This window comes from Xenopus tropicalis, chromosome 10 (assembly GCF_000004195.4).
Source record: "Xenopus tropicalis strain Nigerian chromosome 10, UCB_Xtro_10.0, whole genome shotgun sequence".
NCBI classification, from domain to species: Eukaryota; Metazoa; Chordata; class Amphibia; order Anura; family Pipidae; genus Xenopus; species Xenopus tropicalis.
In genome coordinates, this window is record NC_030686.2 from 49,586,154 (window position 1) to 49,609,319 (window position 23,166).

At 48.6% G+C, this 23,166-nt stretch overlaps 2 protein-coding genes across 3 annotated transcripts in view; one reads left to right on the forward strand and one right to left on the reverse strand.

The window, feature by feature from the left end:
• Positions 1-22,644, reverse strand: part of LOC100493770 (netrin 1) — a 116,215-nt gene extending 93,571 nt beyond the window's left edge. Inside the window, exon 1 of the mRNA XM_031894499.1 lies at positions 22,563-22,644. The gene's annotated coding sequence lies outside the window, so the exon portion shown is untranslated. The remainder of the gene's footprint in view (positions 1-22,562) is intronic.
• pik3r5 (phosphoinositide-3-kinase regulatory subunit 5) overlaps positions 1-23,166 on the forward strand; it is a 35,357-nt gene that overhangs the window by 6,445 nt on the left and 5,746 nt on the right. Inside the window, exons 3-15 of one of the 2 annotated variants that reach the window (XM_012954256.3) lie at positions 9,708-9,820; positions 16,008-16,108; positions 17,149-17,217; positions 17,294-17,432; positions 17,670-17,739; positions 18,793-18,967; positions 20,106-20,265; positions 20,583-20,666; positions 20,761-21,484; positions 21,595-21,751; positions 22,014-22,133; positions 22,578-22,697; positions 23,047-23,140. In XM_012954256.3, coding sequence (XP_012809710.1) covers positions 9,721-9,820; positions 16,008-16,108; positions 17,149-17,217; positions 17,294-17,432; positions 17,670-17,739; positions 18,793-18,967; positions 20,106-20,265; positions 20,583-20,666; positions 20,761-21,484; positions 21,595-21,751; positions 22,014-22,133; positions 22,578-22,697; positions 23,047-23,140 — 2,113 coding nt within the window. In that variant the 5' untranslated portion in view covers positions 9,708-9,720. 2 annotated transcript variants of the gene reach the window in all.

Consider the following 23,166-nt stretch of genomic DNA (forward strand, 5'->3'; position numbering starts at 1 on the left):
CCATCTTGTCCTACTGTCCCCATCTTGTCCTACTGTCCCCATCTTGTCCTACTGTCTCCATCTTGTCCTACTGTCCCCATCTTGCCCTACTGTCTCCATCTTACCCTACTGTCTCCATCTTGTCCTACTGTCTTCATCTTGCCCTACTGTCTCCATCTTGTCCTACTGTCCCCATCTTGCCCTACTGTCTCCATCTTGCCCTACTGTCTCCATCTTGCCCTACTTTCTTTATCTTTCTATCTATCTATCTATTAGTATATCAGCATGTCGGCCAACTATGCCAATATGTGCAGGGACCGAGACAGTTACCCCTAGTTAAACCCCCCCCTCACAGACCGCTAGGCCAATGAATGACTGTAGATGTAGAAAACCCACAAAGGTCAGAAAACCCACATTTCTATGATACTAATGAGTCTCCCCAGACAGTGATTCACACATGGGATCCATCTCTCAGTCCAAATGTATTTGGTGAGGAACCCGTGCATTGGCCACGGCCCAATGGGAAGTGCTGGCAAATAATAATCTTTATGTCTGGCAGACTGTGAGCCAATGGGATTGCAGGGCACCCTGTTGAAGTCACATGTGCAGATGGCGGGGCAGCAGTGCCAAACCAGTCCGACCATAGGGCATCAGACTAACGTGGCCACGGTCCAACGTCACAGCACCCAGTGAATCAGCCGGGAAACCACCATAGTCACTCGGTCAGTGAGAGTTTGGTACATTCCAGGGAGATATTTCTGGCTGAGGGTTATACAGTGATCTAAGGGAGGAGCATTGCTGTGACTAATACCCTGGGGGCTCCATCTGCACCCATTGCCCAATCCGCAGGCAGAATGGCCCAGCTGGGGGCTGTGGGTTTGGGAGGCAGCCAGGTATCAGACCCAATTAATGTATAATATATACACTGGCCTGTAAATTCCACTATTCATACAATTCCTTAAGGGCAAGTAATATTTTAGGGTCACCTTAATGCCCATATAAAACCCTTCTGCCTTTGGGGCTGCTATAAAAGTAACCCCTTAATTGCTTAGTCAGTAAGAATGACTGCTGGTCTCACTGGGGCACTGGCACTGGGTCAGAGATTTAGCCAGGACTCAAAATGGCATCTTTGGCACCATGATGGTGCCCACAGCGTTCCTCTAGTAGATCTGCTTGTCCATTACAGCTGCCAGTAGTATTTATACTGGTCTGAGACTGGAGGTTGTGCTGCCTACAGGGTGAGAGGTTTGAAACCCTAAAATCCAAACCCAAAATAAATTAACCCATTGGCATAAACAGGATGTGTAGAATGCAAGATGGAGACAGTAGGGCAAGATGGAGACAGTAGGGCAAGAAGGAGACAGTAGGGCAAGATGGAGACAGTAGGGCAAGATGGAGACAGTAGGGCAAGAGGGAGACAGTAGGGCAAGATGGAGACAGTAGGGCAAGATGGGGACAGTAGGGCAAGATGGAGACAGTAGGGCAAGAGGGAGACAGTAGGACAAGATGGAGACAGTAGGGCAAGATGGAGACAGTAGGGCAAGATGGAGACAGTAGGGCAAGATGGAGACAGTAGGGCAAGATGGAGACAGTAGGGCAAGATGGAGACAGTAAGGCAAGATGGAGACAGTAGGGCAAGATGGGGACAGTAGGGCAAGATGGAGACAGTAGGGCAAGATGGAGACAGTAGGGCAAGATGGGAAGGGCAAGGGACAGTAGGGCAAGATGGGAGACAGTAGGGGCAAGATGGAGACAGTAGGGCAAGATGGAGACAGTAGGGCAAGATGGGGACAGTAGGGCAAGATGGAGACAGTAGGGCAAGAGGAACAGTAGGGCAAGATGGAGACAGTAGGGCAAGATGGAGACAGTAGGGCAAGATGGAGACAGTAGGCAAGAGGAGACAAGTAGGCAAAGATGGAGACAGTAGGGCAAGATGGAGACAGTAGGGCAAGATGGAGACAGTAGGGCAAGTGATGGAAGAGACAGTAGGGCAAGATGGAGGCAGTAGGACAAGATGGAGACAGTAGGGCAAGATGGAGGCAGTAGGACAAGATGGAGACAGTAGGGCAAGATGGAGGCAGTAGGCAAGATGGAGACAGTAGGGCAAGAGGCAGTAGGGCAGAGGGAGACAGTAGGCAAGATGGAGACAGTAGGGCAAGATGGGGACAGTAGGGCAAGATGGAGACAGTAGGGCAAGAGGGAGACAGTAGGACAAGATGGAGACAGTAGGGCAAGATGGAGACAGTAGGCAAGAATGGAGACAGTAGGGCAAGATGGAGACAGTAGGGCAAGATGGAGACAGTAGGGCAAGATGGAGACAGTAGGCCAAGATGGAGACAGTAGGGCAAGATGGGACAGTAGGGCAAGATGGAGCAGTAGGGCAAGATGAGACAGTAGGGCAAGATGGAGACAGTAGGGCAAGATGGGACAGTAGGGCAAGATGGAGACAGTAGGGCAAGATGGAGACAGTAGGCAAGATGGGGACAGTAGGGCAAGATGGAGACAGTAGGGCAAGAAGGAGACAGAAAGGGCAAGATGGAGACAGTAGGGCAAGATGGAGACAGTAGGGCAAGATGGAGACAGTAGGGCAAGAGGGAGACAGTAGGACAAGATGGAGACAGTAGGGCAAGATGGAGACAGTAGGGCAAGATGGAGACAGTAGGGCAAGATGGAGACAGTAGGGCAAGATGGGGACAGTAGGACAAGATGGAGACAGTAGGGCAAGATGGAGGCAGTAGGACAAGATGGAGACAGTAGGGCAAGATGGAGGCAGTAGGACAAGATGGAGACAGTAGGGCAAGATGGAGGCAGTAGGACAAGATGGAGACAGTAGGGCAAGATGGAGACAGTAGGGCAAGATGGAGACAGTAGGGTAAGACAGAGGCATTAGGGGCAGTAGGGGCCTGATGGAGACAATAAATAGTAACAGCAAGATGGAGACAATTAGCAGGATGTTCAATATTCTGCCCTTCATTAGTCCTTGAGGTAGAACTCCCTGCACCCCCTACCTACAAAACAATACACATTCTCTTCCTCAAAGGAAGTTCCCAGAGTTGCCCCCCCCCCCCCCCCCGGGGCAGGTGTGGGTCTGGATGAGGCAATAGGCATTACAAGGGTTAATTCTGCGGCTGTACAATCAGCACCCCAGGAAGTACCGGCACCAAGAGGAAGTCAGGGGTTTTGCAAAACTGTTGTTTACAAAGTTTCTCTTCCACCTCTCAGTCCCCTCCCTCGGTGTCAGCCCTGCAGCCGAGCATCCCCTGGTACCCCCGGCCAGCAGCCCCCCTTTGGGGTACTGAGTGAAATTCACCCCAAGTGGTGCTAATACCAGGGGCAAGTAGTGCTGAATTTGCTTTCTATCAGCTTTACTTACCCTTTAAGCGCCCTATAATGTAATAAAGCATCGACATGCAGTTATGTGATTCCCCCAAATACAGACAAGTTAGAATAAAACCCCCCACAGACACACACAGGACCAACACCTTTGCCGCTTCCGCCATTTCTCCACTCGCCACGTCCCTGTGCCTATTTCAGTGCCCGGTGCCAATGTATGTGGGTGCGGGCGCAGTTGTTGGCTGAGAGCACTAACACCCAGGCTCCCAACTCCGGCGCGGGCACCTCATATTGTGGATTAACTACTCCCCGTACCCTGCGCGGGCACCCAGCGTGCTTACTAAGGCTTCCAGCGAAGCCACACAGAGAGGCCTATTGTGATGCAGGGAGAAGTCACGTCGGTGCCAAAAGTCAGTAGACAGGGGATTTGCATAGTCAGAAAAACCCCAACATGTTGGCCAGTAATGGATTTGTGCTGCTTTCAATGGGGGGGGGTCAGATAGGATCTGTGCCACTGTGACAGAATGCTCTGTTATACAGATAGCTAGAATCTCAGCCATAAAGCAGGGCAGGACTGCTGCTTACAATGGGGGGATCAGATAGGATCTGTGCCACTGTGACAGAATGCTCTGTTATACAGATAGCTAGAATCTCAGCCATAAAGCAGGGCAGGACTGCTGCTTACAATGGGCGGATCAGATAGGATCTGTGCCACTGTGACAGAATGCTCTGTTATACAGATAGCTAGAATCTCAGCCATAAAGCAGGACAGGACTGCTGCTTACAATGGGGGGGTCAGATAGGATCTGTGCCACTGTGACAGAATGCTCTGTTATACAGATAGCTAGAATCTCAGCCATAAAGCAGGGCAGGACTGCTGCTTACAATGGGGGGATCAGATAGGATCTGTGCCACTGTGACAGAATGCTCTGTTATACAGATAGCTAGAATCTCAGCCATAAAGCAGGGCAGGACTGCTGTTTACAGTGGGGGGGATCAGATAGAATCTGTGCAACTGTGAATGCTTTTATACAGATACGATGCTTGAATTTAGAATGACAAAGGTATGGGCAGGGTGGGTGTTTGTTTATGCAGAGGACAAAAGATGTCTCCACCCATGGAAGAGAATAAGCAAACAAGGAGCAATAAGAAATTACAAACAGATGAAACAGGTCTTTTATTTAAACTAAAATATTCTCATTCCTTGTTGTTACTGAGCGTGACTGCACAGAATGCGGTCGCCGGGCCGGTAATAACCGGGGAGACCAGCTGGGGCCTCGGCGCTGAGCGCGGCACTTCCAGGGACAGTTTTGCAATTGTCACGAGACTGTAAGTGACACACTGGTAGTTGTGTCTGGCCAGAGTGCATGCAGCGAGAGGCAAAAATAGAGATTTGTCATGAGATGCCTCAGTGATGGTTACTGTGTGTCACACAATGTACTGCCACCAACAGGTGAAATGTGGTACTGCACATAATACAGGAATCCTGGGGCCACAATAAGATCCCACCCATTGGCCAAGGCCGGTGTAAATGCGAATGCATTCTGCCTCCCTGCAGGGCAGTTAGAGAAGGGCAACGTCGGGCTCGCAGGTCCCCATCAGTCTCTATAATGTGCTGTTGGGGTAGTGGCTCCATGGAACCGATACCCAGTACTAAGGGTTAAGTACAACAGGGCCGGACACGCTGCAGCCCAGCGCCAGCTGGCTAAGTGCTTACATTGGCATCTTGGGTAATTTGTGCTGATTACTGGGAAATTGTGTCGATTCCAATTAAAAAAAACATTCATTTACATAAGTCTGGGTTCACCTTTACATTAACTTTTAATATGTCACAGAATGGCCAGTTCTAAGCAACTTTTCAATTGGTCTTCATTATTTATATGTTATAGTTTTTGAGTTATTTCCCTTCTCCTTCTGACTCTTTGCAGCTTTCAAATGGGGGTCACTGACCCCGGCAGCCAAACCCTATTGCTCTGTGAGGCTCCAGTTTTATTGTTATTGTTACTTTTTATTCCTTATCTTTCTATTCAGCCCCTCCCCTATTCATATTCCTGTCTCTCATTCAAACCAAATCCTGGTTACTAAGGTAATTTGGAACCTAGCAACCAGATAGCTGCTGAAATGCAAAACTGGAGAGCTGCTGAACAAAACTTAAAATAATTAAAAAAACTGCAAGTAATAAAAAACTAAGACCAATTGCAAATTGTCCCAGACAATACTAAAGGTTACATTAAAGGTGACCAACCCCATAAAATCCACGTTGGACTGTTTTCTACGAATTGGCGCGGCTGAGTCACAGCAGGAAACCTCAGTTCTTAAAAGCCCGTCCCGTCCCCTTCGCCTGATCATGGGTGACAAACAGCGAGTGGGGGGGACAGAGGCACACTCACGGGGACAGGGCAAAACTAACCAATCATATGAATTGGGAATGGGAGGGGGGAATCAATGTGGGAGATGGGTAAGATTCAGAATTCAGCTTTCTTTCCACTCTCCTAGTTAAATCTGTCACAGGCATCTCTAGGCAGCAGTGCTGTAAACTGATAAAAAGGGTATAGATCCTGCGAATGGCGCTTGATCGGACCCCGAGCTGTTGCCAGGCAGAGAGCTGATAGTAACTGGCACAGAAATAATCCCAGCTCTTAGACAGGAACAATCAGTAGCCACAAAGCAGCACAAAAGCCCAATTATCACTTCTGTGAGGCCAGAGAAGCAAAGAGCCACAACTGTCACTGCACATAAGGGCTTTATTACAGGGGACACAGCCTTGCTGAGGGGTCCGGGGCCAATCAGGACGTGCAATTCTCAGCACAAAGGGTTGTTATAACAAAATAACACACAATGACATTGTCACACTGTATTTCCCTGTAATATTAATTTCCCCGTTGTTCAGCAAGAAGGGAACACATAGCAACTGCAGCCAGAGAAACAAGGTTACAGATATATAGAAACATTGGGGTAACAGTCACCCCGCTATAGTTCCAGGGGTACCCAGGGCACAAATAAGCACTCACCCCAAATCCCCCCTAACTGGCCTTCAGGCTGGGCCCCCTTAGCCCATAACAAGGTTACAGATATATAGAAACATTGGGGTAACAGTCACCCCACTATAGTTCAAGGTACCCCAGGATCTATTGGAATGAGGCGCAGGGGGCACTACTAGGACCATATATATTGTGCCTAAGAAATTCATTTCTTTGCAATTAAAATGTAACTGTCAGCTCTTGGGGGGAGCAATAACAATACATATATAAATCCCCAAGCCATTGAGTAAAACAGTTTTACTACAGACTCATATTTCTGTGGCTAAAAGGGTGTGTTCCGCTACTCGCTCCTAGGCCTTTTATCTTCTGCACGAATATAACTATATTTTTTTGGGGGGGGGAGTAGCGAGGCAGAGCCCTCGGTATTTATATCACCCCTCCCTTTAATACCCAGAACCACAAAACTAAACAGGATGAGGCATTGAGATGGTTTGATGCCTGATCCGCAAACCTGCCCTGCTCTCTCTCTCTCTCTAACCTCACTGCGGGGCTGAAAGGGTTAAACGCCAGTTGCCAAACCCAGAGACGCAGTAGCCATCCCCTCCGCCCCAGATGTATATTCCCATTTACACTAAGCACTCAATACTACTGAAAATGCTTACGTTTTACACCCTTTGTTGCATCCGAACTGTTAAAGGGGAAGTTAACCTTTAACCGTGATATTGGAGCATTAGATGAACTGAATTCTTATCTATATTGTCTCAGTATGAATAGGGGGGCAGGCAGGGTGAATGAGGAACTGCCCAATGCGGTGTCGGGGGGGGGGAATGTATCATTGTAAGTAGTTCGGGAAAGGGAAATGGTAACATTGTGCGGAGGAAGGATCTATTTCCTATTTTCTCGCGGCTGAAATCGGGAGTGCCAAGTGATTCCGACCCCCTCCTGCTCGTTTCCACGCTATTGTATTGTACGGAGGCCGCTGTGCCTTCCTGTGTGCCCATTTGCATGGGTATCAAGGGCCCCGGTCATTAGCATCGCGGGCAGATAACGGGCGCTACGGCTCATAGGCAAATCAGGTTCCAGAGAATCCGTTGCTATGGATACACACTTACAAACAGTATCTCTCTGCTTGTTTATATACCCTGCACTGCTGGTTCTGAAACATGACAGAAGGGAGAAATACCGGACCCAATCCAGTTCCGACTGCCCAATACATACATACAGACCCAGAGCTGCTGCAGAATCTCTTGGGAGAAGGATATTAAAGGGCAAATTGTAGGGGAGCAGGTGCGGAGTTAACTCTTTGTGTTCCCGAGGGGGATGGCGCAGCCTCTATTGGGTTACGGCTCGGGGGCCCCACACTGCGGCCTCAGCAGGTTGCGCTGGAGCTACAGAGACCTCATTGAGTGAGACTGGGCCACAGGGGGCGCCGGCAGATTGAAAGGCAGTTGCAGGTAAAACCCCACTAGCACAGGTGCTGCTTATGCCAACCAATCAGATTGTTGCTTTTAATTTTTTAACATCTAAAATAAAGATCAGAACTAGTGGCTCAGTGGTTACTACAGTAACTAGACTGGTACAACCCGCACTGATTGGTTACTAGGGGTAACTAGACCGGTACAACCAGCACTGATTGGTTACTAGGGGTAACTAGACCGGTTCAACCAGCACCGATTGGTTACTAGGGGTAACTAGACTGGGACAACCAGCACTGATTGGTTACTAGGGGTAACTAGACTGTTGCAAGCAGCACTGATTGGTTACTTGGGGTAACTAGACTGGTACAACCAGCACTGATTGGTTACTAGGGGTAACTAGACCGGTACAACCAGCACTGATTGGTTACTAGGGGTAACTAGACCGGTACAACCTGCACTGATTGGTTACTAGGGGTAACTAGACTGTTGCAAGCAGTGCTAATTGGTTACAAGAGGTAACTAGACTGTTGCAAGCAGTGCTAATTGGTTACTAGGGGTAACTAGACTGTTGCAAGCAGTGCTAATTGGTTACTAGAGGTAACTAGACCGGTACAACCCGCAGTGCTAATTGGTTACTAGAGGTAACTAGACTGTTGCAAGCAGTGCTAATTGGTTACTAGGGGTAACTAGACCGGTACAACCCGCACTGATTGGTTACTAGGGGTAACTAGACTGTTGCAAGCAGTGCTAATTGGTTACTAGAGGTAACTAGACCGGTACAACCTGCACTGATTGGTTACTAGGGGTAACTAGACTGTTGCAAGCAGTGCTAATTGGTTACTAGAGGTAACTAGACCGGTACAACCCGCACTGATTGGTTACTAGGGGTAACTAGACTGTTGCAAGCAGTGCTAATTGGTTACTAGAGGTAACTAGACCGGTACAACCCGCACTGATTGGTTACTAGGGGTAACTAGACTGTTGCAAGCAGTGCTAATTGGTTACTAGAGGTAACTAGACCAGTACAACCCGCATTGATACCCTCCCTTTTGCTTTGATAACAAGGACATTAGAGAAGTAAAAGAATGGTGTAAATATCATCTTTACTCCGCTGAGTAACCCTGTGCCGGGGCAGTACCCGTGCCGCTAGAGGGAGCCGCAGGCCGTAATGTTCCTCCATGACAGGACGGGACACCGGTTACACATGCCTCCTGCTTGGGGTCAGCGTCCCAATATAAACCAACATTGCGAGATCTCTGCGTCCCGGCAGTCATGTGACACAGGATGTGGGCTGTAGGCGAAGAGCAACTCACTTCCACTCCCCCTGAGTGTGCACTTCCCTGTATGGCCTTAGCCAGGGGGCGGGGCTTATCCAGGGGGAGGAGCTGGGGCAATATATTCCCACATTCACACAGTGGGGAAGGGGTGGGGCTTATTGAGGGGGGTGGGGCTGGGGCAATATATTGCTGCACTCACAGTGGGGTAGGGGCGGGGCTTATCTAGGGGGAAGGGGCTGGGGCAATATATTCCTGCACTCATACAGTGGGGCAGGGGCGGGGCAATATATTACCACACTCACACAGTGGGGCAGGGGTGGAACTTATGTAGGGGGCGGGGCTGGGGCAATATATTCCTGCACTCAAACAGTAGGGCAGGGGCGGGACTTATGTAGGGGGGCGGGGCTGGGGCAATATATTCCTGCACTCACACAGTGGGGCAGGGGCGGGGCAATATATTACCACACTCACACAGTGGGGCAGGGGTGGAACTTATGTAGGGGGCGGGGCTGGGGCAATATATTCCTGCACTCACACAGTAGGGCAAGGGCGGGACTTATGTAGGGGGGCGGGGCTGGGGCAATATATTCCTGCACTGTCACAGTAGGGGGGTGGAAGGTATCTCTTAGAGAGGCATGGGGAAGCCTAGAGGGCAATATAATTGGGGGTGGCACATACAGGGTGCAGTAATGCCATATACCCCCATGTCCCCCCCACAGGCTATGCCATAAGATGCAGAACACATCCTGCACGGAGGACAGGATTCAGCACGCCCTGGAGAGATGCCTGCACGGCCTGGGAGGGAACACAGACTTCTCATCCAATTGGACAGGTGAGGCGGGGCACCCCAAACTCCTCCCACTAATCACAGGTACAGAAAACTTTCCAAATATTTCCATGAATGAAGGCAATTTTAGGCAGTCAGTGCCAGTCTAGTTACCCTTGGCTTCCTTCTATATGCGATTCCCCATGGCAACGCAAATCCCACCCCTGCAGAGCCTGGAAACCTTACAGGGGGCACCGTGACCAATGGGCTCTGCCAGCAGTGATAGAAATAATAATGGCTGAAACTTTGTGCTGATTGGTGCAAAAAGGTCTTGTTTAAAGGTACATTGGGGAACAGTAACACTTCTCTCTCTCACAACAAAGGGTAATTGGGTTTTGGTTTAAATAAATCTAATTTACTTGAGATTGAAAAAGTGAAAGCCCCTTTGTTGGGAGGAGGAGGATTCCCTGGCCCCCACGGGACTGTGTCTGCTTCCCTTCTGGCAAACCCAATAGTATTGTCTTCTATTAATGTGGGACAGAACTTTCCAACAGCGCCGCCCCCATCACACCGACCCCCCCATATCCTGTAGGAACCCAAACCCCTCATTTCATTTCAAGCCCTGTCTGGGTCTAACAAACCGGACAAGTGTATTAATGGCAGTGTTTATGGGTCGGTCCCCCCTAGGCCCAAACTGTACTAATGGCAGTGACGTGTTTATGGGTCAGTCCCCCCTAGGCCCAAACTGTACTAATGGCACCGACGTGTTTATGGGTCAGTCCCCCCTAGGCCCAAACTGTACTAATGGCAGTGACGTGTTTATGGGTCAGTCCCCCCTAGGCCCAAACTGTACTAATGGCACCGACGTGTTTATGGGTCAGTCCCCCCTAGGCCCAAACTGTACTAATGGCAGTGACGTGTTTATGGGTCAGTCCCCCCTAGGCCCAAACTGTACTAATGGCACCGACGTGTTTATGGGTCAGTCCCCCCTAGGCCCAAACTGTACTAATGGCAGTGACGTGTTTATGGGTCGGTCCCCCCTAGGCCCAAACTGTACTAATGGCACCGACGTGTTTATGGGTCAGTCCCCCCTAGGCCCCAAACTGTACTAATGGCAGTGACGTGTTTATGGGTCGGTCCCCCCTAGGCCCAAACTGTACTAATTGGCAGTGACGTTATTTATGGGTCAGTCCCCCCTAGCCCAAACTGTTACTAATGCAGTGAGGTGTTTATGGGTCAGTCCCCCCTAGGCCCAAACTGTACTAATGGCACCGACGTGTTTTATGGGTCAGTCCCCCCTAGGCCCAAAACTGTACTAATGGCACGACGTGTTTATGGGTCAGTCCCCCCTAGGCCCAAACTGTACTAATGGCACGAACGTGTTTATGGGTCAGTCCCCCCTAGGCCCCAAACTGTACTAATGGCAGTGACGTGTTTATGGGTCAGTCCCCCTAGGCCCCAAACTGTACTAATGGCACCGACGTGTTTATGGGTCAGTCCCCCCTAGGCCCAAACTGTACTAATGGGCAGTCGACGTGTTTATGGGTCGGTCCCCCCCTAGGCCCAAACTGTACTAATGGCACGACGTGTTTATGGTCAGTCCCCCTAGGCCCAAAACTGTACTAATGGCACCGACGTGTTTATGGGTCAGTCCCCCCTAGGCCCAAACTGTACTAATGGCAGGACGTGTTTATGGGTCAGTCCCCCTAGGCCCAAACTGTACTAATGGCAGTCCCCCCTAGGCCCAAACTGTACTAATGGCACCGACGTGTTTATGGGTCAGTCCCCCTAGGCCCAAACTGTACTAATGGCAGTGACGTGTTTATGGGTCAGTCCCCCTAGGCCCAAACTGTACTAATGGCACCGACGTGTTTATGGGTCAGTCCCCCCTAGGCCCAAACTGTACTAATGGTACCGACGTGTTTATGGGTCAGTCCCCCCTAGGCCCAAACTGTACTAATGGCAGTGACGTGTTTATGGGTCAGTCCCCCCAGGCCCAAACTGTACTAATGGCACCGACGTGTTTATGGGTCGGTCCCCCTAGGCCCAAACTGTACTAATGGCACCGACGTGTTTATGGGTCAGTCCCCCCTAGGCCCAAACTGTACTAATGGCAGTGACGTGTTTATGGGTCGGTCCCCCCTAGGCCCAAACTGTACTAATGGCAGTGACGTGTTTATGGGTCAGTCCCCCCTAGGCCCAAACTGTACTAATGGCAGTGACGTGTTTATGGGTCGGTCCCCCCTAGGCCCAAACTGTACTAATGGCACCGACGTGTTTATGGGTCAGTCCCCCCTAGGCCCAAACTGTACTAATGGCACCGACGTGTTTATGGGTCAGTCCCCCCTAGGCCCAAACTGTACTAATGGCACCGACGTGTTTATGGGTCGGTCCCCCCTAGGCCCAAACTGTACTAATGGCAGTGACGTGTTTATGGGTCAGTCCCCCCTAGGCCCAAACTGTACTAATGGCACCGACGTGTTTATGGGTCAGTCCCCCCTAGGCCCAAACTGTAGTAATGGCACCGACGTGTTTATGGGTCGGTCCCCCCTAGGCCCAAACTGTACTAATGGCAGTGACGTGTTTATGGGTCAGTCCCCCCTAGGCCCAAACTGTACTAATGGCAGTGACGTGTTTATGGGTCGGTCCCCCCTAGGCCAAAACTGTAGTAATGGCACCGACGTGTTTATGGGTCAGTCCCCCCTAGGCCCAAACTGTACTAATGGCACCGACGTGTTTATGGGTCAGTCCCCCCCTAGGCCCAAACTGTACTAATGGCAGTGAGGTGTTTATGGGTCGGTCCCCCCTAGGCCAAAACTGTACTAATGGCAGTGAGGTGTTTATGGGTCAGTCCCCCCTAGGCCCAAACTGTACTAATGGCAGTGAGGTGTTTATGGGTCGGTCCCCCCTAGGCCCAAACTGTACTAATGGCACCGACGTGTTTATGGGTCAGTCCCCCCTAGGCCCAAACTGTACTAATGGCAGTGAGGTGTTTATGGGTCAGTCCCCCCTAGGCCCAAACTGTACTAATGGCAGTGACGTGTTTATGGGTCGGTCCCCCCTAGGCCCAAACTGTACTAATGGCACCGACGTGTTTATGGGTCAGTCCCCCCTAGGCCCAAACTGTACTAATGGCACCGACGTGTTTATGGGTCAGTCCCCCCTAGGCCCAAACTGTACTAATGGCACCGACGTGTTTATGGGTCAGTCCCCCCTAGGCCCAAACTGTACTAATGGCAGTGAGGTGTTTATGGGTCGGTCCCCCCTAGGCCCAAACTGTACTAATGGCAGTGTTTATGGGTCACAGATGATTGGTGGGAAAGGGAATAACAGTACCTGTGCACCAGATGAGTATTTGGGTTCTGCAGGAGGGAAGTGGGAATGGCGCTGGTTGCCTATTGGTTTCGGCAGAAGGAAATGTTCCTTTATTTTAGCATCTGAGTCAGTTTAACCCTTTCTCTTCCCAAGCACCTTACGTAACCCATTACACACAGGATCTCACTAAAAGGAACAGCACATTTCACAATGATCTTATGATGACGATATAATAATTCTCATCAGGTTTCATCTGGACCTTCAGACAAAGCTGCTAAATCCTATAAATAATGTGACGTCCCACTGCCCAAAATGGCTGATAATTAATTTGTTTGATCAGAATCTGCACTGTGCATGCTGTTTTTTAATTGGGTGATTTGCTCACCTGCCTGACATCACTGCCTGGGGGCTCAGCAGTTTGTAGGGGGGCCATATGGATGTAATTATTAAGGGCCGGCCCAGGGGGGGTCTATCAGATACTGGAGCCCTTGTAGAAACAGTTAAAACATTTTGGCCCATGAACTGACTCTGTTTAATAATAGTAGGAAATGTCCAACCTCACTGCTCATTCATTCACCTAAACATGAAAATACAGGGAATTAAAATAATTACTCTTCCTTCCCATCTAATTCTTCTTAGCGCTGAGACCCATCAGGGAATTTATTCATTCTGCCAAATAATAACCTTTATACTTTCCCCTCCCATATTAACCTAATACTGTACTGTCTATGGGAAACACTATGGCACCTCCTACCCATATGTATAAATACAAATATACAGAGAAGGAATGTTCTGGGCACACAATAAACTGTACCCCCATACTGTACTGTCTAAGGGAAACACTATGGCACCCCCTACCCATATGTATAAATACAAATATACAGAGAAGGAATGTTCTGGGCACACAATAAGCTGTACCCCCATACTGTACTGTCTAGGGGAAACACTATGGCACCCCCTACCCATATGTATAAATACAAATATACAGAGAAGGAATGTTCTGGGCACACAATAAGCTGTACCCCCATACTGTACTGTCTAAGGGAAACACTATGGCACCCCCTACCCATATGTATAAATACAAATATACAGAGAAGGAATGTTCTGGGCACACAATAAGCTGTACCCCCATACTGTACTGTCTAAGGGAAACACTATGGCACCCCCTACCCATATGTATAAATACAAATATACAGAGAAGGAATGTTCTGGGCACACAATAAGCTGTACCCCCATACTGTACTGTCTAGGGGAAACACTATGGCACCCCCTACCCATATGTATAAATACAAATATACAGAGAAGGAATGTTCTGGGCACACAATAAGCTGTACCCCCATACTGTACTGTCTAAGGGAAACACTATGGCACCTCCTACCCATATGTATAAATACAAATATACAGAGAAGGAATGTTCTGGGCACACAATAAGCTGTACCCCCATACTGTACTGTCTAAGGGAAACACTATGGCACTCCCTACACATATGTATAAATACAAATATACAGAGAAGGAATGTTCTGGGCACACAATAAGCTGTACCCCCATACTGTACTGTCTAAGGGAAACACTATGGCACCTCCTACCCATATGTATAAATACAAATATACAGAGAGGGAATGTTCTGGGCACACAATAAGCTGTACCCCCATACTGTACTGTCTAAGGGAAACACTATGGCACCCCCTACCCATATGTATAAATACAAATATACAGAGAAGGAATGTTCTGGGCACACAATAAGCTGTACCCCCATACTGTACTGTCTAAGGGAAACACTATGGCACTCCCTACCCATATGTATAAATACAAATATACAGAGAAGGAATGTTCTGGGCACACAATAAGCTGTACCCCCATACTGTACTGTCTAAGGGAAACACTATGGCACTCCCTACCCATATGTATAAATACAAATATACAGAGAAGGAATGTTCTGGGCACACAATAAGCTGTACCCCCATACTGTACTGTCTAAGGGAAACACTATGGCACCTCCTACCCATATGTATAAATACAAATATACAGAGAAGGAATGTTCTGGGCACACAATAAGCTGTACCCCCATACTGTACTGTCTAAGGGAAACACTATGGCACTCCCTACACATATGTATAAATACAAATATACAGAGAAGGAATGTTCTGGGCACACAATAAGCTGTACCCCCATACTGTACTGTCTAAGGGAAACACTATGGCACCCCCTACCCATATGTATAAATACAAATATACAGAGAAGGAATGTTCTGGGCACACAATAAGCTGTACCCCCATACTGTACTGTCTAAGGGAAACACTATGGCACCTCCTACCCATATGTATAAATACAAATATACAGAGAAGGAATGTTCTGGGCACACAATAAGCTGTACCCCCATACTGTACTGTCTAAGGGAAACACTATGGCACCTCCTACCCATATGTATAAATACAAATATACAGAGAAGGAATGTTCTGGGCACACAATAAGCTGTACCCCCATACTGTACTGTCTAAGGGAAACACTATGGCACTCCCTACCCATATGTATAAATACAAATATACAGAGAAGGAATGTTCTGGGCACACAATAAGCTGTACCCCCATACTGTACTGTCTAAGGGAAACACTATGGCACCCCCTACCCATATGTATAAATACAAATATACAGAGAAGGAATGTTCTGGGCACACAATAAGCTGTACCCCCATACTGTACTGTCTAAGGGAAACACTATGGCACCCCCTACCCATATGTATAAATACAAATATACAGAGAAGGAATGTTCTGGGCACACAATAAGCTGTACCCCCATACTGTACTGTCTAAGGGAAACACTATGGCACCCCCTACCCATATGTATAAATACAAATATACAGAGAAGGAATGTTCTGGGCACACAATAAGCTGTACCCCCATACTGTACTAACAGGAAATAAATGTGGCTTGCCTTCTAGCTGGGCTATGCCTCAATTACTGGAGCCTGGAGGAACTAGTGAACCGCGATGCGACCAATTATATTATCCTGGCAGAGAAGACTTTGGAAAGAACAAGGGAGGTGAGTGGCCGGGGGGTTGGCACAGGGTAAGATATGGAACTGGTGACACATAGGAAAACATGGGGCCCAAGGGTGAGTGCCGGGCGGGGGGGGGCAGACACACAGTAACAGGTGCTGGGATTCCCGGGAGACGGCTGGGAACCTGCGGGGAATGGGAAGTGGAGCTACACACAACTGTGTGCTGAATGGGCCGAGGGGAGGGAAGGATCCCGTTTCCTCTCTTTCCCCAGGTCTGGGCAGGAACAATGGCTGAAATGGCCGGGGGGGGGGGCAAGGGAAGGAAAAATCTCCTTTGGTTCCCAAACTGCAGGGATGTCATTAATCAGGCAGGTTACAGGGCCCTGCTCCCCTCAGCGACCTCAGGGGGTATTAGTGGTTCTCAGGGGGAGGACAACGCTGTTTAGTAGATTGTGGCCTAATTAAAGGGAGGTGATAGTGACCACTCACACATTTATGGCCTTTCTTGCATTGAAACTTTTTTCCTGTTGCTAGGGTCCCCACCAAGCATAGCAACTAAAAAGGAAAATAATTAAAGGGGTGGTTCACCTTTATATGAACTTTTTAGTATGTCCTTTTCCTAATTGGTCTTCATTATTTATTTTTCCTAGTTTTTTAATTATTCGCCTCCCACTTTAAACATTTTCCAGCTTTCAAATGGGGGGGGGGGGGGGTCACTGACCCCGGCAGCTAAAAAACCATTGCTACTTTTTAATACTTATCTTTCTTATCATTCTCTCTCCTATTCATATTCCAGTCTCTCATTTAACCCACTGCCAGGTTGCTAAGGTAAACAGGACCCTAGCAACCATATAGCTGCTGAAACTCCAAACTGAAGAGCAGATAAACAAAAAGCTAAATAACTGAAAAACAACACAAACAAATAAAAAATGAAACCCAACTACAATGTCTACATCATAATAAAAGTTAATTTTAAGGTGAACTATATAATATGGTTGCAGCTATGAACAGGGGATACATAGACTCTTTCCTATCTCTGCCATTGGCTTCAGAGAGATCTAAGCATCTCGTTTGTTCCGCAGGCGCAGGAAAATGGCGAATACGAGCTTCTGGCGCCGCTGGCGCTGATGTTTTACTTTGCCGTGCTTCGGGTAAGTGAAGTAACGATGGTGGGGAAATTGTCCTTGAAATACGGGGATTTTGGTGAAACTCTTGCTCCCGTTGCAGGCTCCGTACATCCCCGAAACCTCCGACCTGCTCCCCAAAGCCTTCGAGGGGTTCCACACGTTCCTGACGTGGCCGGCCCCCTACTGCCACATCTTCCGGGAGCTGCTGAGTTTTATCAGCGAGGAGCAGAAAGCACCAGGTACCCACCCACATCCCTTTAATGCTTGGGAATAGCTTTACCTTATAATGAAACGTCCTCTAGACGGTTGCTAGGTTTCCACTCAGCTTAGCAACCAAGCGGAGGCCTATAGCATGGTGGATAATATAATCTGTTTATCTCAGGATGTTCAAACTTCCCCTATTAAAGGGGGCAGGGAGTAGGGGGTCGATGGGGGTTGACTGCAGTGCAATGAGCTGACTGTCCATATGTACTCAGGAATCACCTACCAGCGACTGGTGAGAGCCGAACAGGGAATTCCCACAAGGTCGTCCTGCAACAGCACTGTGTGAGTATCTGCAGGAATATCGCTCGTTGGGGATCATTCACAAAAGCAGGGGGAAAATGTTGAATTATGGGGGAACTGTAACCAAAATGGCGATTTTGTACCCTGCACTTGCTGTGATTGGTCATTGCTGCCACTTGTTCCCGCCCACCCAGCAGCCTTACATCCTATCAGCACAGCAGCACAGGGGTCGGCACAGATAATGATATCGAAAGAAGTGCACTAAACCCCATTAAAGGGGGTTAATTAATTAAATTAATTTGTGTATGATGTAGAAAATGCTATTCTGAGGCCATTTGCAATTGGTCTTCGTTTTTAATTATTTGTGGTTCTTGAATGATTAAACTTTGTAGCTGGGTTGGACTTTCGGCGGCTATACGGTAGCTAGGGCCCAATATAACCTAGCAACTGGGCAGTGGTTTGAAAGAAAGACTGCAATTTGAATAGAAGAGCCTAAATAGAAAGATAAGTTATAAAAAGAAACAATAACAATAAAACTGGAGCCTCACAGAGCAATAGGGTTTGGCTGCCGGGGTCAGTGACCCCCATTTGAAAGCTGCAAAAGGCAAATAATTAATAAACTATAGAAACTATAGAAATAAATAATGAAGACCAATTAAAAAGTTGCTAATAATATGCCATTCTATTACATACTTAAAGTTAAGCTGAAGGTGACCCACCCCTTGGGTTATACTGGATACTTAGTAGCAATGCTTCCACCTAGTGGTGAATACATGAACTGCTATATGTGTGCAGCGTATTTATCCCTGTCTGTGATTGGCTGCCTCTGGCTTTTGGTACTGATAGAAGAGTAAAAAAAAAAAAAACACAGTGCCATTACCTCCTTTCAGTTCCTATAAAAGATCCACTTGATGCAGGGCTGCTTAGCTGTGCTCTGTATGGCAGCCTGGAAACCAGAACAGGCTGCAGCTTGTGAGTTCCACAGGGCTTCTAAAGGCATTAGCTGGGAACTGGACCAACTGCAGCTTTACACTGGCACAGTATATAATTTTATACACAATCTGAGCCTAATATGCTGTATTTTTGCCCCCCCAGCACGGTGCTGTTGGTTAACCCAGCAGAACTTCCCAGCGAGTTCCTGTCGGTGGCGGAACAACTGAGTAATGCCGAGTACCCTACCCAGCAAACACTCATCTCCCTGATCCAGCAGCTTCTCCAAGCCAACCTCGGGGCAGATGCCCACATTGAAGCCATTGGTGCATCTCTAAAGGTGAGCTCCACTAGCATGATAGACCCCCCCAAACTGGCTACTCAGCATCATGTTGGGCTACTTGGGAATCGGTACAGCCAGAGCCACCATCAGAAATCACAGGGCCCCTCACAACAACATTTTCTGGGCCCCTCTTCCACAATGGCCCCTCCCATCAGTGTGCCCCCTAATACATTGGTGCCCAGGGCCCCCCTTACAATGCTGGCCAGTGTGCCCCCCCAAAGTAAGGGCCCCCAATTGTGCCCCCCAGGGCCCCCCTAACTCTATGCCCCCATAAGACAGTGCCCCCATTAGACAGTGTCCCCATACACAGGGCCCCCAAAGACAGAGCCCCCCCCTAACTCTATGCCCCCAAAAGACAGTGCCCCCATTACAGCACCCCGTTAGTCAGTGCCCCCATAAGACAGTGCCCCCATTACAGCACCCCGTTAGACAGTCCCCCATAAGACAGTGCCCCCATTACAGCGCCCTGTTAGACAGTGCCCCCATAAGACAGTGTCCCATTAGTCAGTGCCCCATTACAGCGCCCCGTTAGTCAGTGCCCCCATAAGACAGTGCCCCCATTACAGCGCCCTGTTAGACAGTGCCCCCATTACAGCGCCCCATTAGACAGTGCCACATAAGACAGTGCCCCATAAGACCACCCCATTAGACAGTGCCCCCATTAGACAGCGCCCCATTAGACTGTGCCTCCATAGACAGTGCCCCCATTAGACAGCACCCCATTAGACTGTGCCCCCATAGACAGTGCCTTCTCCAGGGTCTTCTTCGGCTCCTCCAGCGGCGGCTCCGGCGACTTCGGGCTCCTCCAGTGATACTTCTTGAACGACGCCTTCACACCTGTGTCTCCATGGGAAAAGAGGCAGGCCCTTTTATAAGGTTCCGCCCCGTGCGTACTGATGTCACACGTACACAACCAATCGGATTCAAGTATTGATAACGGGGCCCGTAATAGATTAAAGGGGGCCTTAGCTACTTTAAAAGTAAAGATCGCCCCGGGCCTGGGATTACTGTCCCCCCTGTACCCCCTGATAGCGGCCCTAGGTACAGCCTGCAGCACAGAGCCCAAACTGATTCTATCAAGTACCAAGCCAGAACGGGTAGGTTAGAAACCAACCAATCCTTTGCTTTCTTTCAGTCTAGACCAATAGAGAAGCTGCAGGAGATCTACTCGGACCTGACAGAGGCAATGGAGCGAGCAGCAATGGCTGACATTAAGCCGGGGAAGACGAGGGAGTCTCTAAAGGCAAAACTACTGGAAGTGGCAGAGAAAGCCGGGCTCCTGGGGGAAAACACAGGTACTCGGGCAGCCATTCTGGGGTACATGGAGAAATGGCGAGGTTCTACAGACAATAATGAAGTTTGAATATTTTCCAAACCAGGACCCTTTTAATAATTAATGAACGAATGAGTCAGTCAGTTCATTGGGGGATTTCCCTTCAGCTGTTTCATTCATTGGGGGTCAATGGGGTTTGTCCCTCCAAAGCTTCTCTGCATTGGCTTTATAATAGTTACAGCAGCCGCGCAGTTCAAGAATTCGCCATTAGGTTGCGCTACTGACTGCTAAATCTCTGTAGTGAATTCAATTCCCCGTGGGAATCTTTTCTTTCCTTAGGGACCAATGTGACCTGCAGAATCCAGCCCTTCGCCATGCCTGTAGCCAAGTGTTACACATACAGTTGGGATCAGGATGACTTTGGTAAGTTCTTTATCCATAGTGTTCCTTCACACCGGGCTCTTCCCCGTAGGTACTTACCTTCCGTATAGGATACTATCTCCCATATCTTTGGCAGATATCCTGAACCAGGTCCTTCTGAGCGAAAGCCATCTCGAGTCTCTAGAAGACGAGGTCACTGAGGAAGACGAAGAAGTGGATTTCGAGGAGGTTGATGATAAAGAAGACGAGGACGGTGGCGACTCTCCCAAACAGGATTTTGCCAAAAGTTACGTCTACTGGAACTTTCCCAGTGACTCGAAAGAAGCCATGAGCATGTCCAACCTTTCCAGCCAATCGATGACCTTCGTTTCAAGCCTTTCCAGTTGTGTTGACAGTGGCTATGTGGAAGACAGCGACGAAGGCTCCCAGGAGATATCAGAGATGGGGGAGTATCAAGAGGAGAGAGCCAATAGCAAGCTGAAACAGAAGATCTGCCGTCTCTTTAAAACCAAAGTTCACCAAGCCAAGGGCAAGTTGAAAGCCGAGCTCAGCCCTTGTATCTCCCACCCCTTGCTGAGCCCATTTCCTGACCTATCAAAGACAATTCCCTTGCGCAGAGCGGGAAGCATGTACACCCCGCAAGTCAGCAGGATTCCTGTGCGGTCTAAGAGGTCCAAGTCCCTGCCGCAGCACGCTCTCGGGACCCAGTTCCTGGAGGTCCAGTTAAGCCAGAAGGTGGCCTTCAAGAGAAGACCTTTTTTGAGCTGCGACGAGGAAACCAAAGTTTCCACACTGAGGGTCGTGGTGTTCGGTTCAGACCGGATTTCCGGGAAAGTGGCCAGAGCATATAGCAATCTACGGTGGGTTTGGTGAGGAGAACTGGCTTGAGAACAAGATCCTCACCTTATTTGTAAATATGCAGTCTGATCCCTAACCTTGCTATTTACCTGTACCCCCCTGTCCCATTCAGGCTGAAGGAGAGCAGTTGCCCGCTACTCACAAGGTTCTTCAAGTTGCAGTTTTACTACGTTCCAGTAAAAAGAAGCAGTAGCTCTCCGAATGCACCACTGACAAACGCCGAATCTCCTCTCAAGTCCCCAAGCCCATCTGGAAGGTCCCCATTAGAGGTAACATTTTTTGTGCTCTATAAAAGGCCTTAAGTGACCTAAGCCATTTTCAATTGGCTATAGAATTAGCCAAACCCCCTTAATTTTCTAGTATCATTGCCCTGTAATTGTTCTAATAGTTTGGCTACAGAGTTAGTCTGATTGGCTACATTGGAAGAGCCACAGAGCTTTATAGGTATTTGCTCCAGTAGATATGTTATTCTGAAGGCTGTTAAGGCTGAACGATAGGTTCCTTCAATGTCGTCAGTTTCTGTCTCGGCAGGATATATTTGGAGATGAAGGAAGCACTAATGATATCTCTCACTACATTGGTATCCTGGACCCCTGGTATAAACGCAATATCATGGGCCTGATGGACCTCTCCACCTCCATGCTTTGCCAGGTAAGAGGCACACAGAGAAGTTATTAGCAGTGTCCCGCCCTCTCTAAGACTGTTCTTTTACTTCTATTTGTCCAGCTTGTGTCCTGATTTCCCTCATTCCTTTCCTAGTCTATAGTCACCTTCTCTGTGCCTCCTGTTCTCCCCTTGCTTCAACCAATGGGCCTAAGGTCGATGTTTATGTAGGACGTTTAGTGTTTCCATGTGGTTTGTCCCATGTCGGTGTGTTTGAAAGGAGGATTTGTATAGGGTAGAGGTGTAAACTTGAAGGAACTAGAGTTTCCCAGGAGCCCAGGACCTCATCTTCTCAACATGCTTCCATTATAAACCTGACCAACAACCGAGGTTGAACTAGGTCACATGTTATTTTAGAAATTCCCCCTTATACATACAAAATGCAATTGTTGTTGAGGGGCATCACCCTTATCCTACCTTTCTTTCCAGAAGTCATCGAAGCCAGAGAACGAGGCCACTGAGACCACCACAATGCCCATTCTGGCTGACATGGTGCTGTACTACTGCCGCTTTGCCACAAGATCGCTTCTCTTGCAGTTGTACCAGGCTGAGGTGAGGAGATTGGTCTCTATAAACCAACTTCATGCCAACTCTTTAATCTGATCCACTGGGGATCTGCACTGGGTCCGGTGGGACTGATTGTAGCAAGGACTGTGCCAGCTAATAAACATGGATATAACTGCAAAATAAAGAGTAATGACAGTATATTAATGAATTTCCAGGTTCATGTAAACATATGTAGTGACATTTAAGTCCCTGATCCCACTAAAGTCATACTCAAAATGCATTCTGGGACTTAGTTAAGTGCTAACACGAGTGGGGAGAGTTGCCATACTGCTTCTAGTTGCCATACTGCAGCCTATTTCTAGGCATAAACAATGGGTTCATTACACTCTTGCAGATCACATTTGATGGTGGAGGGAAGCAAACAGAAGTGTTCATTCAGTGCCTGGAGTTGGGTCATTCTGCGGCTTTGAGAGCCATTAGGGCATCAGGTAAGTTCTGGAACTGGTCCCGGCGT